Below are 16,463 nucleotides of genomic sequence, written 5' to 3'. Positions count from 1 at the left end.
GGCCCCCCCACCCCCAATCCAGATAAAAATAGACATAATACTGCCCCCCCCTCAGGTTTTCTGAGTGGGGGAAGGAACGTGCAACCATCTCTGAGAGTGGAGCCAGCGCTGGGTGCAGAGGGTGCTGGGAGCGGAAATCGGCGCAGCTGCCGTGGCTGTTGAGACTGACCCACAGACTAGGTGGCCTACTGAGGTGAGGGGGAAGCCCCACCTGGTGTCACTGCCGAACATTCCTCTGTTCCCCTCTAGGGGACACACCTCACAATTTGAAAACCTCTGGTATAAATAGAACAAGTCTCAAATATGCACATTTTATTCCAAGCAACAAGAACTTTACATTGTAGGTTGTGCTTCTATTTTACAATAGGATCCTCAAGCACAAACCCTTACTCCTGAGCAGGGTCCCACTGAAGCAAACAAGACTCTATCCAGAACTACAGGTTGATACTTTCAAATCCCTTTGCAGGAGAGTGACCTAAATATTTAGCAGAAGTTTAAAAAAGCAGCATAGAGCTAAGTATAAAAACATAAATCCTCCCTCTAGAGGGCAACCCATGTCTTTATCTGAAGTTTATCATAGTATAAAACAGTGGGACTATTTCATAAACAACAACAAAACCAGATAAGAAGGGGCCAAACTCATTTCTGCTACATCATGAAACACTGTTGATTTAAATGGGATTCCACCTGTGCAAAGGAGAGAAGAAAAATTGGAAAAGCGTTTAAAAGGTAGCATGACTATCAAATCCTGTTCAAAACAAAATGGGTCATAAAAATTCATCCAGGTCAATTTTTACTTGTAATATCGCTTATAAAAGTCAATTTATCAGAGTTAATAACTGAATTTCTTTAAAGACAAAGTCCCTGAGTGGATAATGTAGCTCTTTCCTGACACAAACATTTGGGTTCTAAAAATCCATGCATGAAAATGCTGCTTATGAGCCATTGCTAAAAGTAACAACAACAATGTGTATATAATGTCTTCTGCAGTTTCCACGGTATGCATCTGATGAAGTGAGCTGTAGCTCACGAAAGCTCATGCTCAAATAAATTGGTTAGTCTCTAAGGTGACACAACTACTCCTTTTCTTTTTGCGAATACAGACTAACACAGCTGTTACTCTGAAACTACAATGAACAGATATTAAATTATTTGTTTTACAGTAGTGGCCCCAGCCAAGACTGGTGCTCCATTGCACTAAGCACTGAACTAATGTGTAGTAAGCCACAGACTCTGCCCTAAAAAGCTTACAATATAAACAGAGAGGACAGACAAGAGGGGAGGGGGGGAGAGAGAGGAAAGAGAAGTAATTTTGTTAGATTTTAAAAGACTGATTTAGTGCTCTAAGATAAAAATTGGCTTTATATGATTACTTGAAATAGGATGTCCAAACTACTGATGGGAATTTTCTTTTTAAGTTAGCGAAAAACACTTTTCTTGAAGGGACAGCAGTTGTAATAGGCCTGAAAACAAAACAAAACCACCAAAAAAAACAGATTTTATTTTTGTTTTATAATATAACTCTGTTTTATAATTAACAACAACAAAGGCTGTGGAAGACAGATGCTTTCACAACTGAGTGCGTGAAACGGACCTGCCTCAATTCACATCCACTGGGAGAAAAACCTCACTTTTTAAGGACTGAAAGGACACTGTCAACTTAAATTTGGCTAAGTTTAGGCCCCAGTCCTGAAACTGACAGTGTGTGCATGCCTACTCTTGCACACAGCCAATTGCAAGATTGAGGCCTTACATTTTGTGAAAATAATAGAAATGTTTCCAAAATTCTGTTTAGAGGTTGCAGTGAAAGCATCTGTTTTTAAGCAAATAAATATTCCCCAAAATTCTCTCTCTTTATTTTTCATTGTTAAAACTGAAGAGAAGTGCAAAAAAGTAGACAAAACAGTTATAAATCCACCGGATTTCAAATTCTCACTTTTACTGATCTAAAATGCTCTTATGCAGGCACTGAAACAGGGCCGGGGCCAATCCACCCGGTGGCCGGCGCAGCTGGGACTAGGGCCGGGGCCAGGGCTGCCCAGGGGTTAAGGCGGGTTAACTGGTAAAACTAATGCTTACCAGTTAACATTTTACATCCCTACTGTTCTCTTTATAACAAGCCTTTACAATATTTAAACACTGTTATCTGATCCCCCTTCAGTCTTCTTTTCTCAAGACTAAACATGCCCACTTCTTTTCAGCAGAACTATTGCTTAGTCAATTATTCCCTATTTGTAGGTGCACATGATTTTTAGTACTACTTTCTAATGTAGTACTTTGCACTTGTCTTTATTGAATTTCATCTTGTTGATTTCAGCCCAAGTCTTTAATTTGTCAAGGTCACCCTGAATTGTAATCCTATCCTCCAGAGTACTTGCAAGCCCCCTCAGCTTGGTTCATCCACAATTTTATAAGCATACTCTCCACTCCATTATCCAATTCATAAACATATAATAGTATCAGACCCAACACAGACATCTGAAGGGCCCAAGCAGATACATCCTCCCAATTTGACAGTGAACCATTGATGATTACTCTAGGAGAATGGTTTTTCAACCATTATGCATTTGTAGCATGGGTTGACAACATACAATTTTTAAGTTGACAGTGCAGCTTAAATATTTCTCCAGTCTCTTTTTCATGAGGAAAGTTTACTTGCATGTTTTTTTAATGAGAACTAGACATTGAGCATCTAAACTCAGTATATGTATTGCACGTACCTAATGAATAAGCATTAATTACTCTAGAGAGATAGGAAGCAGCATACAAATTGCGTTATGGGGCACACACAAAAGGCCAATAAGACACATAGTGGGCCACCTGCACAAACACTTAGTGTGTTTGCACATTCTCAGCTTTGATAATCAGGCCCTTCAAAATCTCAGCGCACATTTTAACTCGATAAAATCTCCCCTTGTTCAACTCACCCCAGCCCATAAAAGAGAAAGGCACCTCAGATTCAGAATGACAGTGTTAGACAACAGGCAGATTAAAACCATCCAGAACACTCTTCTTCTGAAGGTGCTTAGAGTGGTAGGAGGTAGAATTTTTTTTTTATTTTAATGTTTCAGTTAAAGACAAAAAGTAAAATCCTTCATATCCCCCAACCCTTCTTCCCCCCAGCTCCCACTGAGGTAACATAAATAGTTTCTTAAATGTGAACTACCCAGAATGCTTGTGAACGGAGAAACCTCCACTTCACTGCAACCTGGGGTCACCCTCCCAGTGCCTGAGGCTGTGGGCAATTCAGTCCATGGGCAGCCTCCCCTCACTCCACTCTAGCGACACGGGGCGGCTCGTTCCCGGGGGCGGCCTCCCCTCAGCCCCCCCCCCCCCAGGGACACGGGGCGGCTCGTTCCCGGGGGCGGCCTCCCCTCAGCCCCCCCCCCCCCGGGACACGGGCGGCTCGTTCCCGGGGGCGGCCTCCCTTCAGCCCCCCCCCCAGGGACACGGGCGGCTCGTTCCCGGGGGCGGCCTCCCTTCAGCCCCCCCCCCCCCCAGGGACACGGGCGGCTCGTTCCCGGGGGCGGCCTCCCTTCAGCCCCCCCCCCCCAGGGACACGGGCGGCTCGTTCCCGGGGGCAGCCTGACCCTGCAGCTCCTCCTATGGAGAAGGCCCCTCCTGAGGCCTGGCGAGGCTGGGCCCCACGTGCCCTACCTATGCGGGGAACCCACGTCAGTTAGCTGAAGGGAAGAAACTCCCCAGGCCCTTTCCCAGAAACACTCCGAGGCAGCCGGCAGCGGGTCCGCCCGCAAAGCGAGCCGGGTGGAAACAGGGGCTGCTCTGCTAACAGCCCCAGCGCGCGGCCGGCCGCGTGTAAATCCCCCACAGGCCACCCCAGCGCTGTGGTCAAGCGTCCGCAACGACAGGCGACTCCACGTCTGGTCTGGGGAAGCGCGCCCAGCCGCCCTGCTTGCCTAGATAGCGAATGGTTCCGGCCCGGGTGCGCGTTTCCGACCGGGCAGGGTTGAGCAACGCGCCGAGCCGGCGCTGGTCTGGGTGCCCGGTGCTGACGGTGGCGGAGGCGCTGAGAAGGGGAGCCGGCCTCGCTCGGGTAAGGGGACAGGGGGCCTAGCCGCGCTCCGGCGGCGGCGGCGGCTCCGGGATGGCGATGGCGGTGGGGATGGCCATGGCCTTTGGGCGGGAGGGCTCTCGTGTGGGTTCACCCCCTGTGGGCGCTCGGGATGTTCATTCATCTCCATCGCCCTTTTGGGGCCTGGGAGAGTCACGCCTCAGAGCGGAGGCCCGACACTTCCTTTGGTGCGGTCCCCGGCCGGGGAGACATCAGCCTCCCTGGCCGCTGCAGCCACGGGGCGGGGGGGTGAGTGACTGCGCAGGGCGCTGCCATCAGCCGTCGGAGCTGGCCAGCGTTGGCACAGGCTGTCTGGACACGCTGTGGAGCAGTGGTTCTCAGCCTTTCCAGGCTGTTGTACCCCTCTCCGGAGTTGGATTTGGCTTGCGTACCCCCAAGTTTCACCTCCTTTAAAAACGTACCAAATCAGACCCAAAAATACAAAATGTCATAGCACTCTATTGCTGAAAAATCACTTCCTGTCTCATTTTGTCCATAGGAAAGTTTAGTTTGTACTGACTTCGGTAGTGCTTTTTTATGTAGCCTGTTGTAAAACTAGGCAAATATCTAGATGAGCTGATGTACCCCCTGGAAGACCTCTATCTTTCCCCTGTTGAGAAGGAGGGCTCATAAGCTGTCACCAGCTTTGTAGAGACGGGGTGCATGTGTGGAGGGTGAGCTGATAGCTTGTGTTGGCCAAATTTTTGATGGTGAGACCAGGTTTCGAGATTACTCAGAGCTCTTCTTCAGGTATCTGTGTAAGCTGGAAAGGTTGTCTCTCTCACCAACAGGAGTTGGTCCAATAAAAGAGATTACCTTATCTCTCTGATATCCTGCGGCTAACACAGCTGCAACAGCTCTGCATACACAGCTGTACAATGCAGGCATATTCTGAAAATATCTGCTCAATGTACAGTGGCAGTCAAAAACACTAACATTAGGAAAGGGATAGTTAATACAAAATCTGATAATGTGTCTATATAAATCCATTATACATCCAAAAAAGATATACTAGCATTGGAAAAGGTGCAACAAATATTACTGGGGGTATGAAACAGCTTCTATGAGAATAGAGATTAAAAAGACTTGCAATGTTCAGCTTAGAAAAGAATTGATTAAGGGAGGATATAATAGAGGTCTATAAAATCACGAATGGTGTGGAGAAAGTGAATAGGGAAGTGTCATTTAACTTTCAGCATAACACAAGAACTAGGGCTCACCCAATGAAATTAATAGGGAGCACGTTTAAAATAAACAAAAGGAAGTACTTCTTCACATCATTCAGAGTCAATCTGTGAAACTCGTAACTCATTGCCAGCGATGAAGGCCAAAAGTGTAACTGGGTTCAAAAAAGAATTAGATAAGTTCATGGAGGATAGGACCATCAATGACTATTAACAAAGATGGTCAGGGGAGAAACCCCATGCTCCAGGTATCCATAAATTTCCAACTGCCAGAAGCTGGAACTGGATGACAGGGGATGGCTCACTTGAAATTGCCCTGTTTTGCTAATTCTCTCTGAGGCATCTGGCACTGGTCACTGTCACAGACAGGATACTGAGCTAAATGGACCATTAATCTGACCCCTTATGGCTGTTCTTGTGTTCTGTTCATCAGAGTACAGATAGCAACTGAAGAGGATCTGTCAAACAAAAGAGTCACATTCAGTTACATCACATGAAGACACACAACTAAATATTGACAAATTTTATAAGTATTTGTATACAAATGCAAGAAGTTTGAATACTAAGATGGGTGAACTAGAGTGTCTGGTATTAAATAGGGATGTTGATATAATAGGCATCACAGAAACTTGGTGGAACAATGATAATCAATGGGACGCTTAATATCAGGGTACAAAATATATAGGAATGACAGAGTCAGTTGCGCTGGTGGAGAAGGGGCACTATATGTGAAAAAAAAAGCATAGAGTCCAATATAATAAAAACTTAAATGAATCAAACAATACCATAGCATCTCTATGGCTAGAAATTCCATGCTTTTGAATAATAAGAGTACAGCAGCAGGAATATACTACCAACAACCTGACCAGGATGGTGATGATGATTGAGAGAGATTAGAGGGGCTACAAAAACAGAAAACCCAATAATAATGGGGGACTTCAACTATCCCCATATTGACTGGATATAGTCACTTCAAGATGGGTTGCAGAGAGAAAATTTCTGGACACTATTCATGACTGCTTCCTGGAGCAGCTAGTCCTGGAACCCACAAGGGGTGAGGTAATTCTTGACTTAGTCCTAAGTAATGCACAGATTCTGATCCAAGAGGTGAATATAGCTGATCCACTCAGCAATAGTGACCATAAAGTAATTGAATTTTACATCCTTGTAGGGGGGGATATTCCAAAGAAACCAACCACAGTAGCATTTAACATCAAAAAGGAGAACTACACAAAATGGGGAAGCTAGTTAAATGGAAATTAAAAGGAACAGTCACAAGAGTGAAATCCCTGCAAGCTGCATGGACACTTTTTAAAAACATGATAGTAGAAGCTGCAAATGATATGTAAATTCCAAATTAAAAAAACAATAAGAGGACTGAAAAAACTCCACATTAGCTAAACAGAGTTTTAAAAAAAGGTGGTTAAAGAGAAAAAGGCATATTTTAAAAATTGGAAGTCAAATCCTACTAAGGAAAATAGAAAGGAACATAAAGTCAAGTCAAATGTAAAAGTATAATTAGGCAGGCCAAAAAAGAATTAGAAGAGCAACTAGTAAAAGACTCAAAAACTAAAAGCAAGCATTTTTTTCAAGGATATCAGAAGCAGGAAGCCTGCCAAAGAATAAGTGGGGAAACTGGATGATTGAGGTGCTAAAGGAGCACTCCAGGAAGACAAGGCCATTGCAGAGTAGTTAAATGAATTATTTTCATTGGTCTTCAATGTATATGAGATGAGGGAGATTCCCACACCTGAGCTGTTCATCTTAGGTGACAAATCTGAGAAACTGTCCCAGATTTGAGGTGTCAGTAAAAGAGGTTTTGGAACAGATTGGTCCTGCTGACTTATTACTGTTTAATTTATCAGATGTTCTGAAGGAAATCAAACATGAAATCACAGAACTCCTAACTGTGGTATATAACCTGTCACTTAAGTCAGCCTAAAGAAAAGTTTCAGAGTAACAGCCGTGTTAGTCTGTATTCGCAAAAAGAAAAGGAGTACTTGCGGCACCGTAGAGACTAACCAATTTATTTGAGCATAAGTTTTCGTGAGCTACAGCTCACTTCATCGGATGCATACTGTGGGGAAAAAAAAAAGGAGTACTTGTGGCATCTTAGAGACTTACAGATTTATTTGAGCATAAGCTTTTGTGAGCTACAGCTCACTTCATCGGATGCATACGGTGGAAAATACAGTAGGGGGATTTTATGTACACAGAGAACATGAAACAATGGGTGTTGCCATACACACTGTAAGGAGAAAGAAAAGGAGTACTTGTGGCACCTTAGAGACTAACCAATTTATTTGAGCATGAGCTTTCGTGAGCTACAGCTCACTTCATCGGATGCATACCGTGGAAACTGCAGCAGACTTTATATATACACCAGCAGGAGGAAAAAAAAAAAAAACCTTTTGTAGTGATAATCAATGTGAGCCATTTCCAGCAGTTGACAAGAACGTGTGAGGAAGAGGGGGGGGGATAAACTTTGTGTAAGCCTCTGTACCAGATGACTGGTGGAGAGCTAATGTGGACAAGGGTGATCTAGTAGATATAGAAAAGGAGTACTTGTGGCACCTTAGAGACTAACCAATTTATTTGAGCTATGAGCTTTCGTGAGCTACAGCTCACTTCATCGGATGCATACCGTGGAAACTGCAGCAGACGGCTGTTACTCTGAAACTAGTAGATATAGTTTTCAGAGTAACAGCCGTGTTAGTCTGTATTCGCAAAAAGAAAAGGAGTACTTGCGGCACCGTAGAGACTAACCAATTTATTTGAGCATAAGCTTTCGTGAGCTACAGCTTATGCTCAAATAAATTTTATGCTCAAATAAATTGGTTAGTCTCTAAGGTGCCACAAGTACTCCTTTACTTTTTGCTAGTAGATATAGTGTACTTGGACTTTCAGAAAGCCTTTCACAAGGTCCCCCACCAAAGGCTCTTAAGCAAAGTAGGCAGTCATAGGGTAAGAGGGAAGGTCCTCTCATGGATCAGTAACTGGTTAAAAGATGGGAAACAAAGGGTAGGTATAAATTATCAGTTTTCACAGTGGAGAGAGGTGAATAGTTGAGTCCCCCAAGGATATGTACTGCGACCAGTGCTGTTGGACCGTGACTGTAAAAATAGTTACAGCACCCGTTACTCTCTGGCTGCATCTGAGATCAAAAGTTACACTTGAAAAAGGTTCTAATTTATTACTACCATATTCTATTTTCTCTTTTCATTTCATCTTGGAAGCTTTGTCATTTCTCAACCTTTCATAGAAAAAGTTAATACAAATGAGCTTATGGAAAATTAAGACAATTGCATTTTGCAATTATGATTCAAAGGAAAATGAGCCTCATCTTCTAAAGTGTTGGCTTATCAGCTTGCTAAAGCCTTTGTATAATAATGGTTATTGTTTTTCTCTGACTCATCAGGCATTGTCCACTGCCAGAAGCAAAGGCTAAATGTCTTGGGTAGTCTGTTTTCAAACTCGAACGCATATTATTTTCCTGAAAACATTCCTGGTTATGGGTATCAGGATGTTTTGAATGTTCTTAGTCACAAAACAAATTCCTATCCTACACTCTGTTTTGCGACTATTTATATTCTTAACCCTGAAAAGGATTCAAAAGAATGTGTCAGGTCAAAATATGAGATAAATCCTGTTCTTTCTTATGAATAATTCAACATAATAGTTCTCCTCAACTTCAGAGCTCAGTGAAAAATGCTGTCCATCTTTGCGGTAGTGGTGTCCTGAATCTCCATTTCATCAACACAGCTGGATGCCACACTCCACTTCATCCTGAGCTCAGGCAACTAGATTTTAGCTTTGGAGAGTAACTTTTTGCAACCTGCAGTTCTCACTGCCTGCATCTTTCACTGCACTGACTGCATTACCTTTGCTTCCTCCAAAAATTCAACCTTCTTTATGCAATTCTGCTCAGCTGAATAGCATAACACTACTTTAGTCCTCTTTCAAGAGTCATCCGATTTTACTTTTCTCAGACAGGGAATGGTCTTCTCTAGTGTACTACTGAAGCCCATTAGCTTCAGGCTGTATCATTTCAACCTTTCAGGATGGAGATGTGCTGCAAATAGGGAGGCAAATAGAATAATTAAATTAGGTCAAACTCCGCATCCATGTTAACGGTTCATACAAAAAGCTGGTGTTTAACTTCATACATTGTAAAATTTGAAGCCAGATAATATAACCATGGTATCCCCACGTAAGGATGCTGTATAAAAAAACTATATAAAAACCTTTTTGGATTTGTGGGTTTAATAATGTCATTTCCTTATCTAACCAAACATTTTTTACCTACAAAGAAACAAGGAAAATACTAGACTCCAAAATAGAATATGAAAATAAGTTATGTGGGAGTTTGTAAAAGAATTTCCCTTTATGGAAGAAACACTGTTAAATGTTAAATAAGTCATAACATAATTGAATGAAATAAGGCTAAATGGCCTGTTATTTAAATAACATCTTATTACAGGGTTACTGAACTAATCAATCAAAACTAGTGACCATTCAAACTGCATGTACCCTTAATCAGGACAGTTTTATTTAAAATAAGAATTTGATATAGTAGTGCGCTGATAAGATGATAACATTAGCTGTAGTTGGTGCTCAGCTGTTCCATAACCTGGAAACATTGCAGTTGGTTAAGGAACAGAACCTTGATGGTTAGCTACATTTTAGTTAACCATGGCAATCCCTCTTTATGTTTCCCAAGCAGGCAAAAGGCTCATAGTATTGTGACAGTCTAAATGTATATTTTGTAACCAAGTTGTGATCAGACTGCTTTGCAGGAAGAAGACTGTATAGTGTTGAACAGCTAGTGTGAGTACTGAGGCCTTGTTTTTGGAACTCTGGAACAGTGAAATCAAGTGGGTGATTTTTTGTAACTTTCTTTTAGGATTAATTAAAGTTAGGTCTTGTAAATCCATTTCTAATTATGCATCCTATACAGAATTCCGTCAATAAGCTTTTTAGGAATCTGTTTTTTAAGATAGGTTTCAGAGTAGCAGCCGTGTTAGTCTGTATTTGCAAAAAGAAAAGGAGTACTAGTGGCACCTTAGAGACTAACCAATTTATTTGAGCATAAGCTTTCGTGAGCTACAGCTCACTTCATCTGATGCATTCAGTGGAAAATACTAACCAATTTATTTGAGCATAAGCTTTCATGAGCTACAGCTCACTTCATCGGATGCATTCAGTGGAATTTCCACTGAATGCATCCGATGAAGTGAGCTGTAGCTCACAAAAGCTTATGCTCAAATAAATTGGTTATTCTCTAAGGTGCCACTAGTACTCCTTTTCTTTTTGTTTTTTAAGAGTTCTTGAATAGTTGGATGCATGTTAAGATCAATCTTCAAAGCAGATTTGCCCCTCAGTAGCATTAGGGATAATCTTCTAGTCCCTGATCCTGCAAATTGTTCTATGCAGGTAGACCTCTACGTCCACGCGTCCCTTTGAAGTGAGTGAGGTGCCAAATGGGCTTCTGGGTCTTAGTCTGGTAAGGGATACTTAAGGTGTGAGGTGCATCTTTCAAACTGACCACTGATGGTAGCTATACTGTTACAAGGCTAATTTAGTCTTCCATTTGTTGTGTATCCATCACATATGAATGAAGTGCATTTCAAAACGAGCACTCTCTGCTAGAAATCCCTCTCTGTGTCTTGCGCTCATGCTGTGTTCATCACAGATGTATGATAGGTCTTCTTTGGGACAATCACAGCTCACCCAATAAGGTTGCTTTCTCTGAATTATGACATCCCCTCTTTTTCCAATGCACTAATCTTTTTTCTTTGTCAATATTGAGAACTCACTGTAAATCTTCTATTTTTCTCTATCAAGTTACAAGATTAAATAAATCCTTGATTGATGCCTGAACATTGATTATACTAGTGTGCTTGCATTTTTACACATAACCACCATTACTATTTTAAAAGCTATTTGCATCCCATTTGCTGGGAATGGGCAACAGGGGATGGATCACTTGATGATTACATGTTCTGTTCATTCTCTCTGGGGCACCTGGCATTGGCCACTGTCAGAAGACAGGATACTGGGCTAGACGGACCTTTAGCCTGACGCAGTACGGCCGTTCTTATGACCTTAACCTATTTTTTGCTTGAGGATCTGCTTATTATATTCCTTCCTGAATATTAACAATTCTTTCAGGATCACATAGGAAAAGCTCTATCCCCACAACCCAGCCATGTTTTCATTATAATTGGGCTAATGGATAACAGGTTGCCACATTTCTTAGTCATAAATGCAAACCCTTTATTAGAATAAACAATCCTGCAGCACCTGTAAAAAGGTTACTCTAATTAAATTGTCTTTAAAGACTAAAACCTAAAAGAGATGGAAGAAATTCCAGTAGTAGAAGGTGGCATCAGAACGTGGGGACTGGAACGTGGGTCTGCAGAGCCTGGGGTATTTGATATTCCCAGAGTGCCACATGCAGAGGCACAGCCAGGGAGCACTGTGGAGAGCAGATACCACAGGAAGTACCGTTCAAGAGACCCAGAGTGACAGTACCCCATGGCCCTCTGATTGGCTGTGTGCCCCTACTTAACCTCAGGGATTAGCCCAATAAGTTGTCTGGGCAACCACACAGACTTTGGCCTGCTGCAATACCAGACTTCACCTCGTCTCCTGATCTCCAGTCTCCGACTCCAGCCTGACTCTGACCCTGATTCCTGCCTCTCAGTTCTAATCTGGTGCTACCTCTGAAGCTATTCTGGGAGATTTTTTTCACCCAACATAACATAATGTCATTTTCTTAAAATATCCTATTAAAATCTCTTGGATTGCTTTCAATAGTCACCAGGAGATCAGTGCTGATTCTGGGAGACTCCAGGCCAATCCTAGAGGGTTGGCAACCATACCTGGTGGGCAGGCCTCAGCCCAGCTGTGACCACAAGGCCAGACCACCTACAGCTCAGGTGGTCCTTTAGACAGAGAATATATAACCAAGTGGGAGTTAAGAATTTAATGTATAACCAGTACAATATGAACATCTGTTTTTGCAAATTGTTAAAGCACCTTCATTGTACCTTTGTGGACTACTGCTAAATAAAGGGAAACATAAATATTAAAAGGGACAAAGAACAGATTTAGGAGAAAAAGAAAACTAAAACCTTACCTGATATATGATGAACTCAGGATGTATTTTGTTGATTTTTTTTTTAATTATTTTTGTTGTTGTTGCAAGATTGGGTGTGTTGATGGGAGAATTATAACGTACATTGAAACATAAAATGAGCCAGCATAGTTTAGTTGGTGCACATACATATATTTAGAGGAATAGTATTATGAATCAACCTTTGATTTTTTTTCCTCCAGAGCAGTGCCCATCTTCTAGTACAAACATCTAAACACCTGCTATGAAACTATTTCATTGTGCTATGTGTCTTTGGTTTCTGAAAAACAGTGCTGAAAAAACGGACTCTCCAAACTTATTACTTGCTATGGGTCAAATTAAATAATATTATTTCAGGTGGGTAGAATAAGAATTTGAACAGAAGTCTTTAAAATTGTTTTAATTACAATAAAATAAAACATATGACCTGGTTATCTCTTTACAGTTCTCCTTCTCCAGTCTGTTGCTGCAGCTATTTTGAATCTGCTGGATAAAATACTCTATATTGTGAAATGGCAGACTTTCAGAACTGTGACTCTTGCTCTTCAAGTCCACTCGAGCTGTTTGAAAGAGTGACTGCACAAGGAGAAAAAGTCAGATCACTGAAAGCAGGGAAAGCATCAACGGTAATTTTATTTCATTTGTTGAACTCTTTCCATTTTGCAGCTTAGTTCTCTTTTAACACATTGAACAGTTTTGTGGCCTGAGATGCTGTTTTATATTCCAGTAGCAAAAGAATCTTTTCTTTTAAAAATGTTTTGTTGTCCAAAATACAAACTTTGGAATTATTAATATTACCTCACTCAAAATGACCAAAGTTGCTTTTCCTGGAGCAGGAACTGGGAGTCACTAAACTTAAGGTCTAATTCTGCCACTGACTTGCTACACTGCTTTGCTTAAGTCAATTAGTCTTGTTGCATTTCAGTTTTCTTATCTTTAAAATGTAGATAGTAATACTGACCTTTCTAAACTATTTTGAGATCTTTGGATGCGAAGCACTATATAAAAGTATTATCATACCTGTTAGAAATGTGGTTTTCAGTGTATGTGCACTGAGAGCCAATTCCTAGTCTTGTGGAAGTCATTTGGCAATTTTCTGTTAACTTAAGTGGGATCAGCATTTGCCTCTAAATACCTGATCCTGTCATCAGTCTGTGTGCAAATAGAATTAATTTCAGTAGGTGAGCTACATGGGGACTGGCTACAGGTTTTGGCTCTTAAGATTTGTTTTTCAAGTGAAACTTCGATCAGAAATCTTATCACATGGGACTGTGTGCATGTATGAGCTGTTACAATAACATTAAATTATATAGAACATAAAATAACTATGTGAGGAGTAAAGAAGGTGTTACAGTTATCAAGTCTTACCTGCAAACTCAAAATGTTAAATATAACTACTACAGGAGTATTTCTAGAGTAACTAATAATTTTATAGCACCTTCTATCTAAGCATATTTACAAACTTTATACTTAAATGAATTAAGCCTCACCATTTCCTTGTGAGGCAGGTAAATATCTTTGTCCCTGTTTTACAAATGGAAAAGTGAGGCATAGGGCATGCCTTGAGTGATTTGCCCAAGTTTATACAGTAAACTCTTATGATTTGTGTACAGGGAGTGTTAAGAAACTGTCCCACCTGCCATTTCCTATTCTTTTATCTTGGACATTGATCCTGCTTAACTTGAAGCACATGAGTAGGCCCCTTGAAGTCAATGCATGTGTGTAAGTGGTTGGAGGAGGAAGGCTGTACTAACACACTTTGTCTGAAGCAGATTCCATCTTCAAATTGTTTTCACTTTTCTCAGGATGAAATTGATGCAGCAGTGAAGCTGTTATTGTCATTAAAAGTGACCTATAAAACAGCAACAGGACAAGATTACAAGGCTGGTTCTCCTCCAGTAGATTTCTCACCAGTAAGCAATAATGGTCCAACTACTACACAGGATGAGGATTTTGTAGACCCTTGGACGGTGCAGACATCCAATGCGAAAGGCGTAGACTACGACAAACTTATAGGTATTCTACTCTCTCATTTTAAAAAGCACCGTTAGTAAAATGTAACATCTGTAAGATGAGTCTGATTATTCTAATGACTGTAAAAATAGCAAATGTTTTACTATATTTTCTCATTTTGAAATAGAGCCTATGTTGCCAGGATGTTTCACTTGTGTCACTTTGATATTAATGTCACTTACAAGAACCTATTAATGTAAAATATAACAGGGAGAGGTGGTAGGGACCAGTTTCCATTATATCGTGTCTTTACACGCTAGTGTCTTTCTGAAGCATTCGTCTTTTGGCCTGAAAACATTCAAGGGTTGGTCTCCACTTTGTGAATTTCTTTTTTTAAAATTTGAGCAAAATTCCTTCCATTCTCCCCCCCCCCCCCCCCTTTAAACTTATCTTTCCCATTCATATATTTCATTTCTTTAACACAAGTGCTGTGGTACATGTTATTTTCCTATGAGAACAATGTAATTAGAAAGTGTTTTGAAGAGGTTGCACTGTTTTGTAATAACTTTCAGAACATATGGAGTGTGCTGTGGCCATGCCTGAGTGTCTTCCCTGCCCTCAGTTGACCCCCAACTTGATTCCTGGGACTTGGACAGAGAGGGGCCCATGTAGCACTGTTACAGTGGCTCTGAAACGAGGTCATCATGCTGTTGCACTGTCAGAGAGTATATGAGCCATGGCCAGGTTAAGTACTGTTGGAATTGAAGGAATGCAGCCCGTATAAAGAATGTGCATCTAATTGAAAGCATTTTACTTTTTATTTTTACAATTTGTAAGATAAGAGTAATTGAAAGAGGCTAGAGAAAAAATATTTCTTTACTTTGTGTGTAGTCAATTTAGTTTCCCTGTTTATGTGGGTCTGTCACATAGAAACATGAGAGAGAAAAACATTTTAAATAGGAAAATGGGGTTGTGGAAAAACAAAATCATCTGGGAGCACCCACGGGTACATGCAATACCTGAAAAAGCTTTTAACTTGCTTTTTGAAACTGGTGTGATGGTGTCCATTTAACATTTTGCATCTCCTTACTTTTTTAACTGTGCAACCTTAACATTGCATTAACCCAGCATTTGTGTGTTGCTTTACAAGTCTGCCCATCCTCCTATGTACTGATTTTTACTAGCTGCAACCTACAGAGGAAATAAACTCTAAGGAAGGGAAGATGCAGAGGAGAGAGAATATATTTCTAAATTGGGAGGGGAGAGGTATAAAGAGAGAGATGTGAGGTGGAAAAGAGAAAAAGGAAAGGAATAATAGGATCTAGAGATTGAAAGACCTTTTATATCATCTGGTCTGTCTCTAGGTGGTGGTTTTATATTATTTAGCACTTTGCCTGGTCAAGGAGAGGAAATAGAGAAGTGGGGAGGGTAAGAGATCTCTACTGTCATAATCCCTTGATTTATGAGTATCAGTTGCCTGATATAACAATGACTGGCATTGAATATATTGTAAATGAGGAGTGATATTAAAGAATAATGGGGCTTAGTATTAGAACAATGTAATTAGCTTGTGTTGCTTCAGCTGCTTATTATGTACATGCACACTCATTGATTTTTGGCCTGTCATACTGTAATTGTAGATTGGGAGGGAGCAGTTTCCTTTAAGTTTCTTGGAAACAGTGTGGGCTTTTCTTCATGAGAATACTGAGCACTCCATGAAAAGGTGGTAGTTTGTATTAACATATTAATACATATTAACTTTCTGCTACTCCTTTCTATACAAATCGCAATGTCCAAGATTCTAATAACAAGCAGTTTCCCTCTTCAGGGTAGAGTGAATTTCTGGTGCTATTTCAAAAGTCTATTGTGACGGGTTGGACCCCCCTTCCGGGGTGCCACCTGGTGTGCTAGAGTCCCACTGAGCCCGCCTGGCCCACCAGCCTCGGTCCCCCCCACTCTGTGCTGCTTTGTCAGGCTCTCAAACCTACTTCCAGCACACACACAGGTAGGGACACGCCCAGCTGTAGAATCATACAGTCTGCGATCAGGTCTCTGTGGGAGGACTCACCTAGGGGATTGCCCAGCACTCTTGTGCCCATACCCTCTGGAGTGAAAA

General features: G+C 41.4%; 2 protein-coding genes across 6 annotated transcripts in view; one reads left to right on the top strand and one right to left on the bottom strand.

The window, feature by feature from the left end:
- Positions 1 to 3,740, bottom strand: part of WDR25 (WD repeat domain 25) — a 116,881-nt gene extending 113,141 nt beyond the window's left edge. The window contains exons 1-2 of one of the 4 annotated variants that reach the window (XM_077819367.1): positions 2,928 to 3,029; positions 1,374 to 1,463 (exon numbers count right to left, since the gene is read on the bottom strand). Coding sequence is in view for 1 of the 4 variants with exons in the window: in XM_077819366.1 (XP_077675492.1) it covers positions 2,928 to 2,937 (10 nt within the window). In the remaining 3 variants the exon portion in view is untranslated. Of the gene's footprint in view, positions 1 to 1,373; positions 1,464 to 2,927; positions 3,030 to 3,657 lie in introns of those variants that run through there. The other 3 variants (XM_077819368.1, XM_077819370.1, XM_077819366.1) reach the window with 3 other exon arrangements.
- Positions 3,741 to 3,978: 238 nt separating this feature from the next.
- The window catches only part of WARS1 (tryptophanyl-tRNA synthetase 1), a 30,187-nt gene continuing 17,702 nt past the window's right edge, over positions 3,979 to 16,463 (top strand). Inside the window, exons 1-4 of one of the 2 annotated variants that reach the window (XM_077819365.1) lie at positions 3,998 to 4,054; positions 12,598 to 12,751; positions 12,840 to 13,020; positions 14,200 to 14,410. In XM_077819365.1, coding sequence (XP_077675491.1) covers positions 12,907 to 13,020; positions 14,200 to 14,410 — 325 coding nt within the window. In that variant the 5' untranslated portion in view covers positions 3,998 to 4,054; positions 12,598 to 12,751; positions 12,840 to 12,906. Of the gene's footprint in view, positions 4,055 to 12,597; positions 12,752 to 12,839; positions 13,021 to 14,199; positions 14,411 to 16,463 lie in introns of both variants that reach the window. The other variant, XM_077819364.1, reaches the window with a different exon arrangement.

This window comes from Eretmochelys imbricata, chromosome 6, assembly GCF_965152235.1.
Source record: "Eretmochelys imbricata isolate rEreImb1 chromosome 6, rEreImb1.hap1, whole genome shotgun sequence".
In the NCBI taxonomy this organism is placed as follows: Eukaryota; Metazoa; Chordata; order Testudines; family Cheloniidae; genus Eretmochelys; species Eretmochelys imbricata.
The sequence above is the reverse complement of the archived record's forward strand: the minus strand, read 5'-3'. Positions and strand labels throughout refer to the sequence as shown.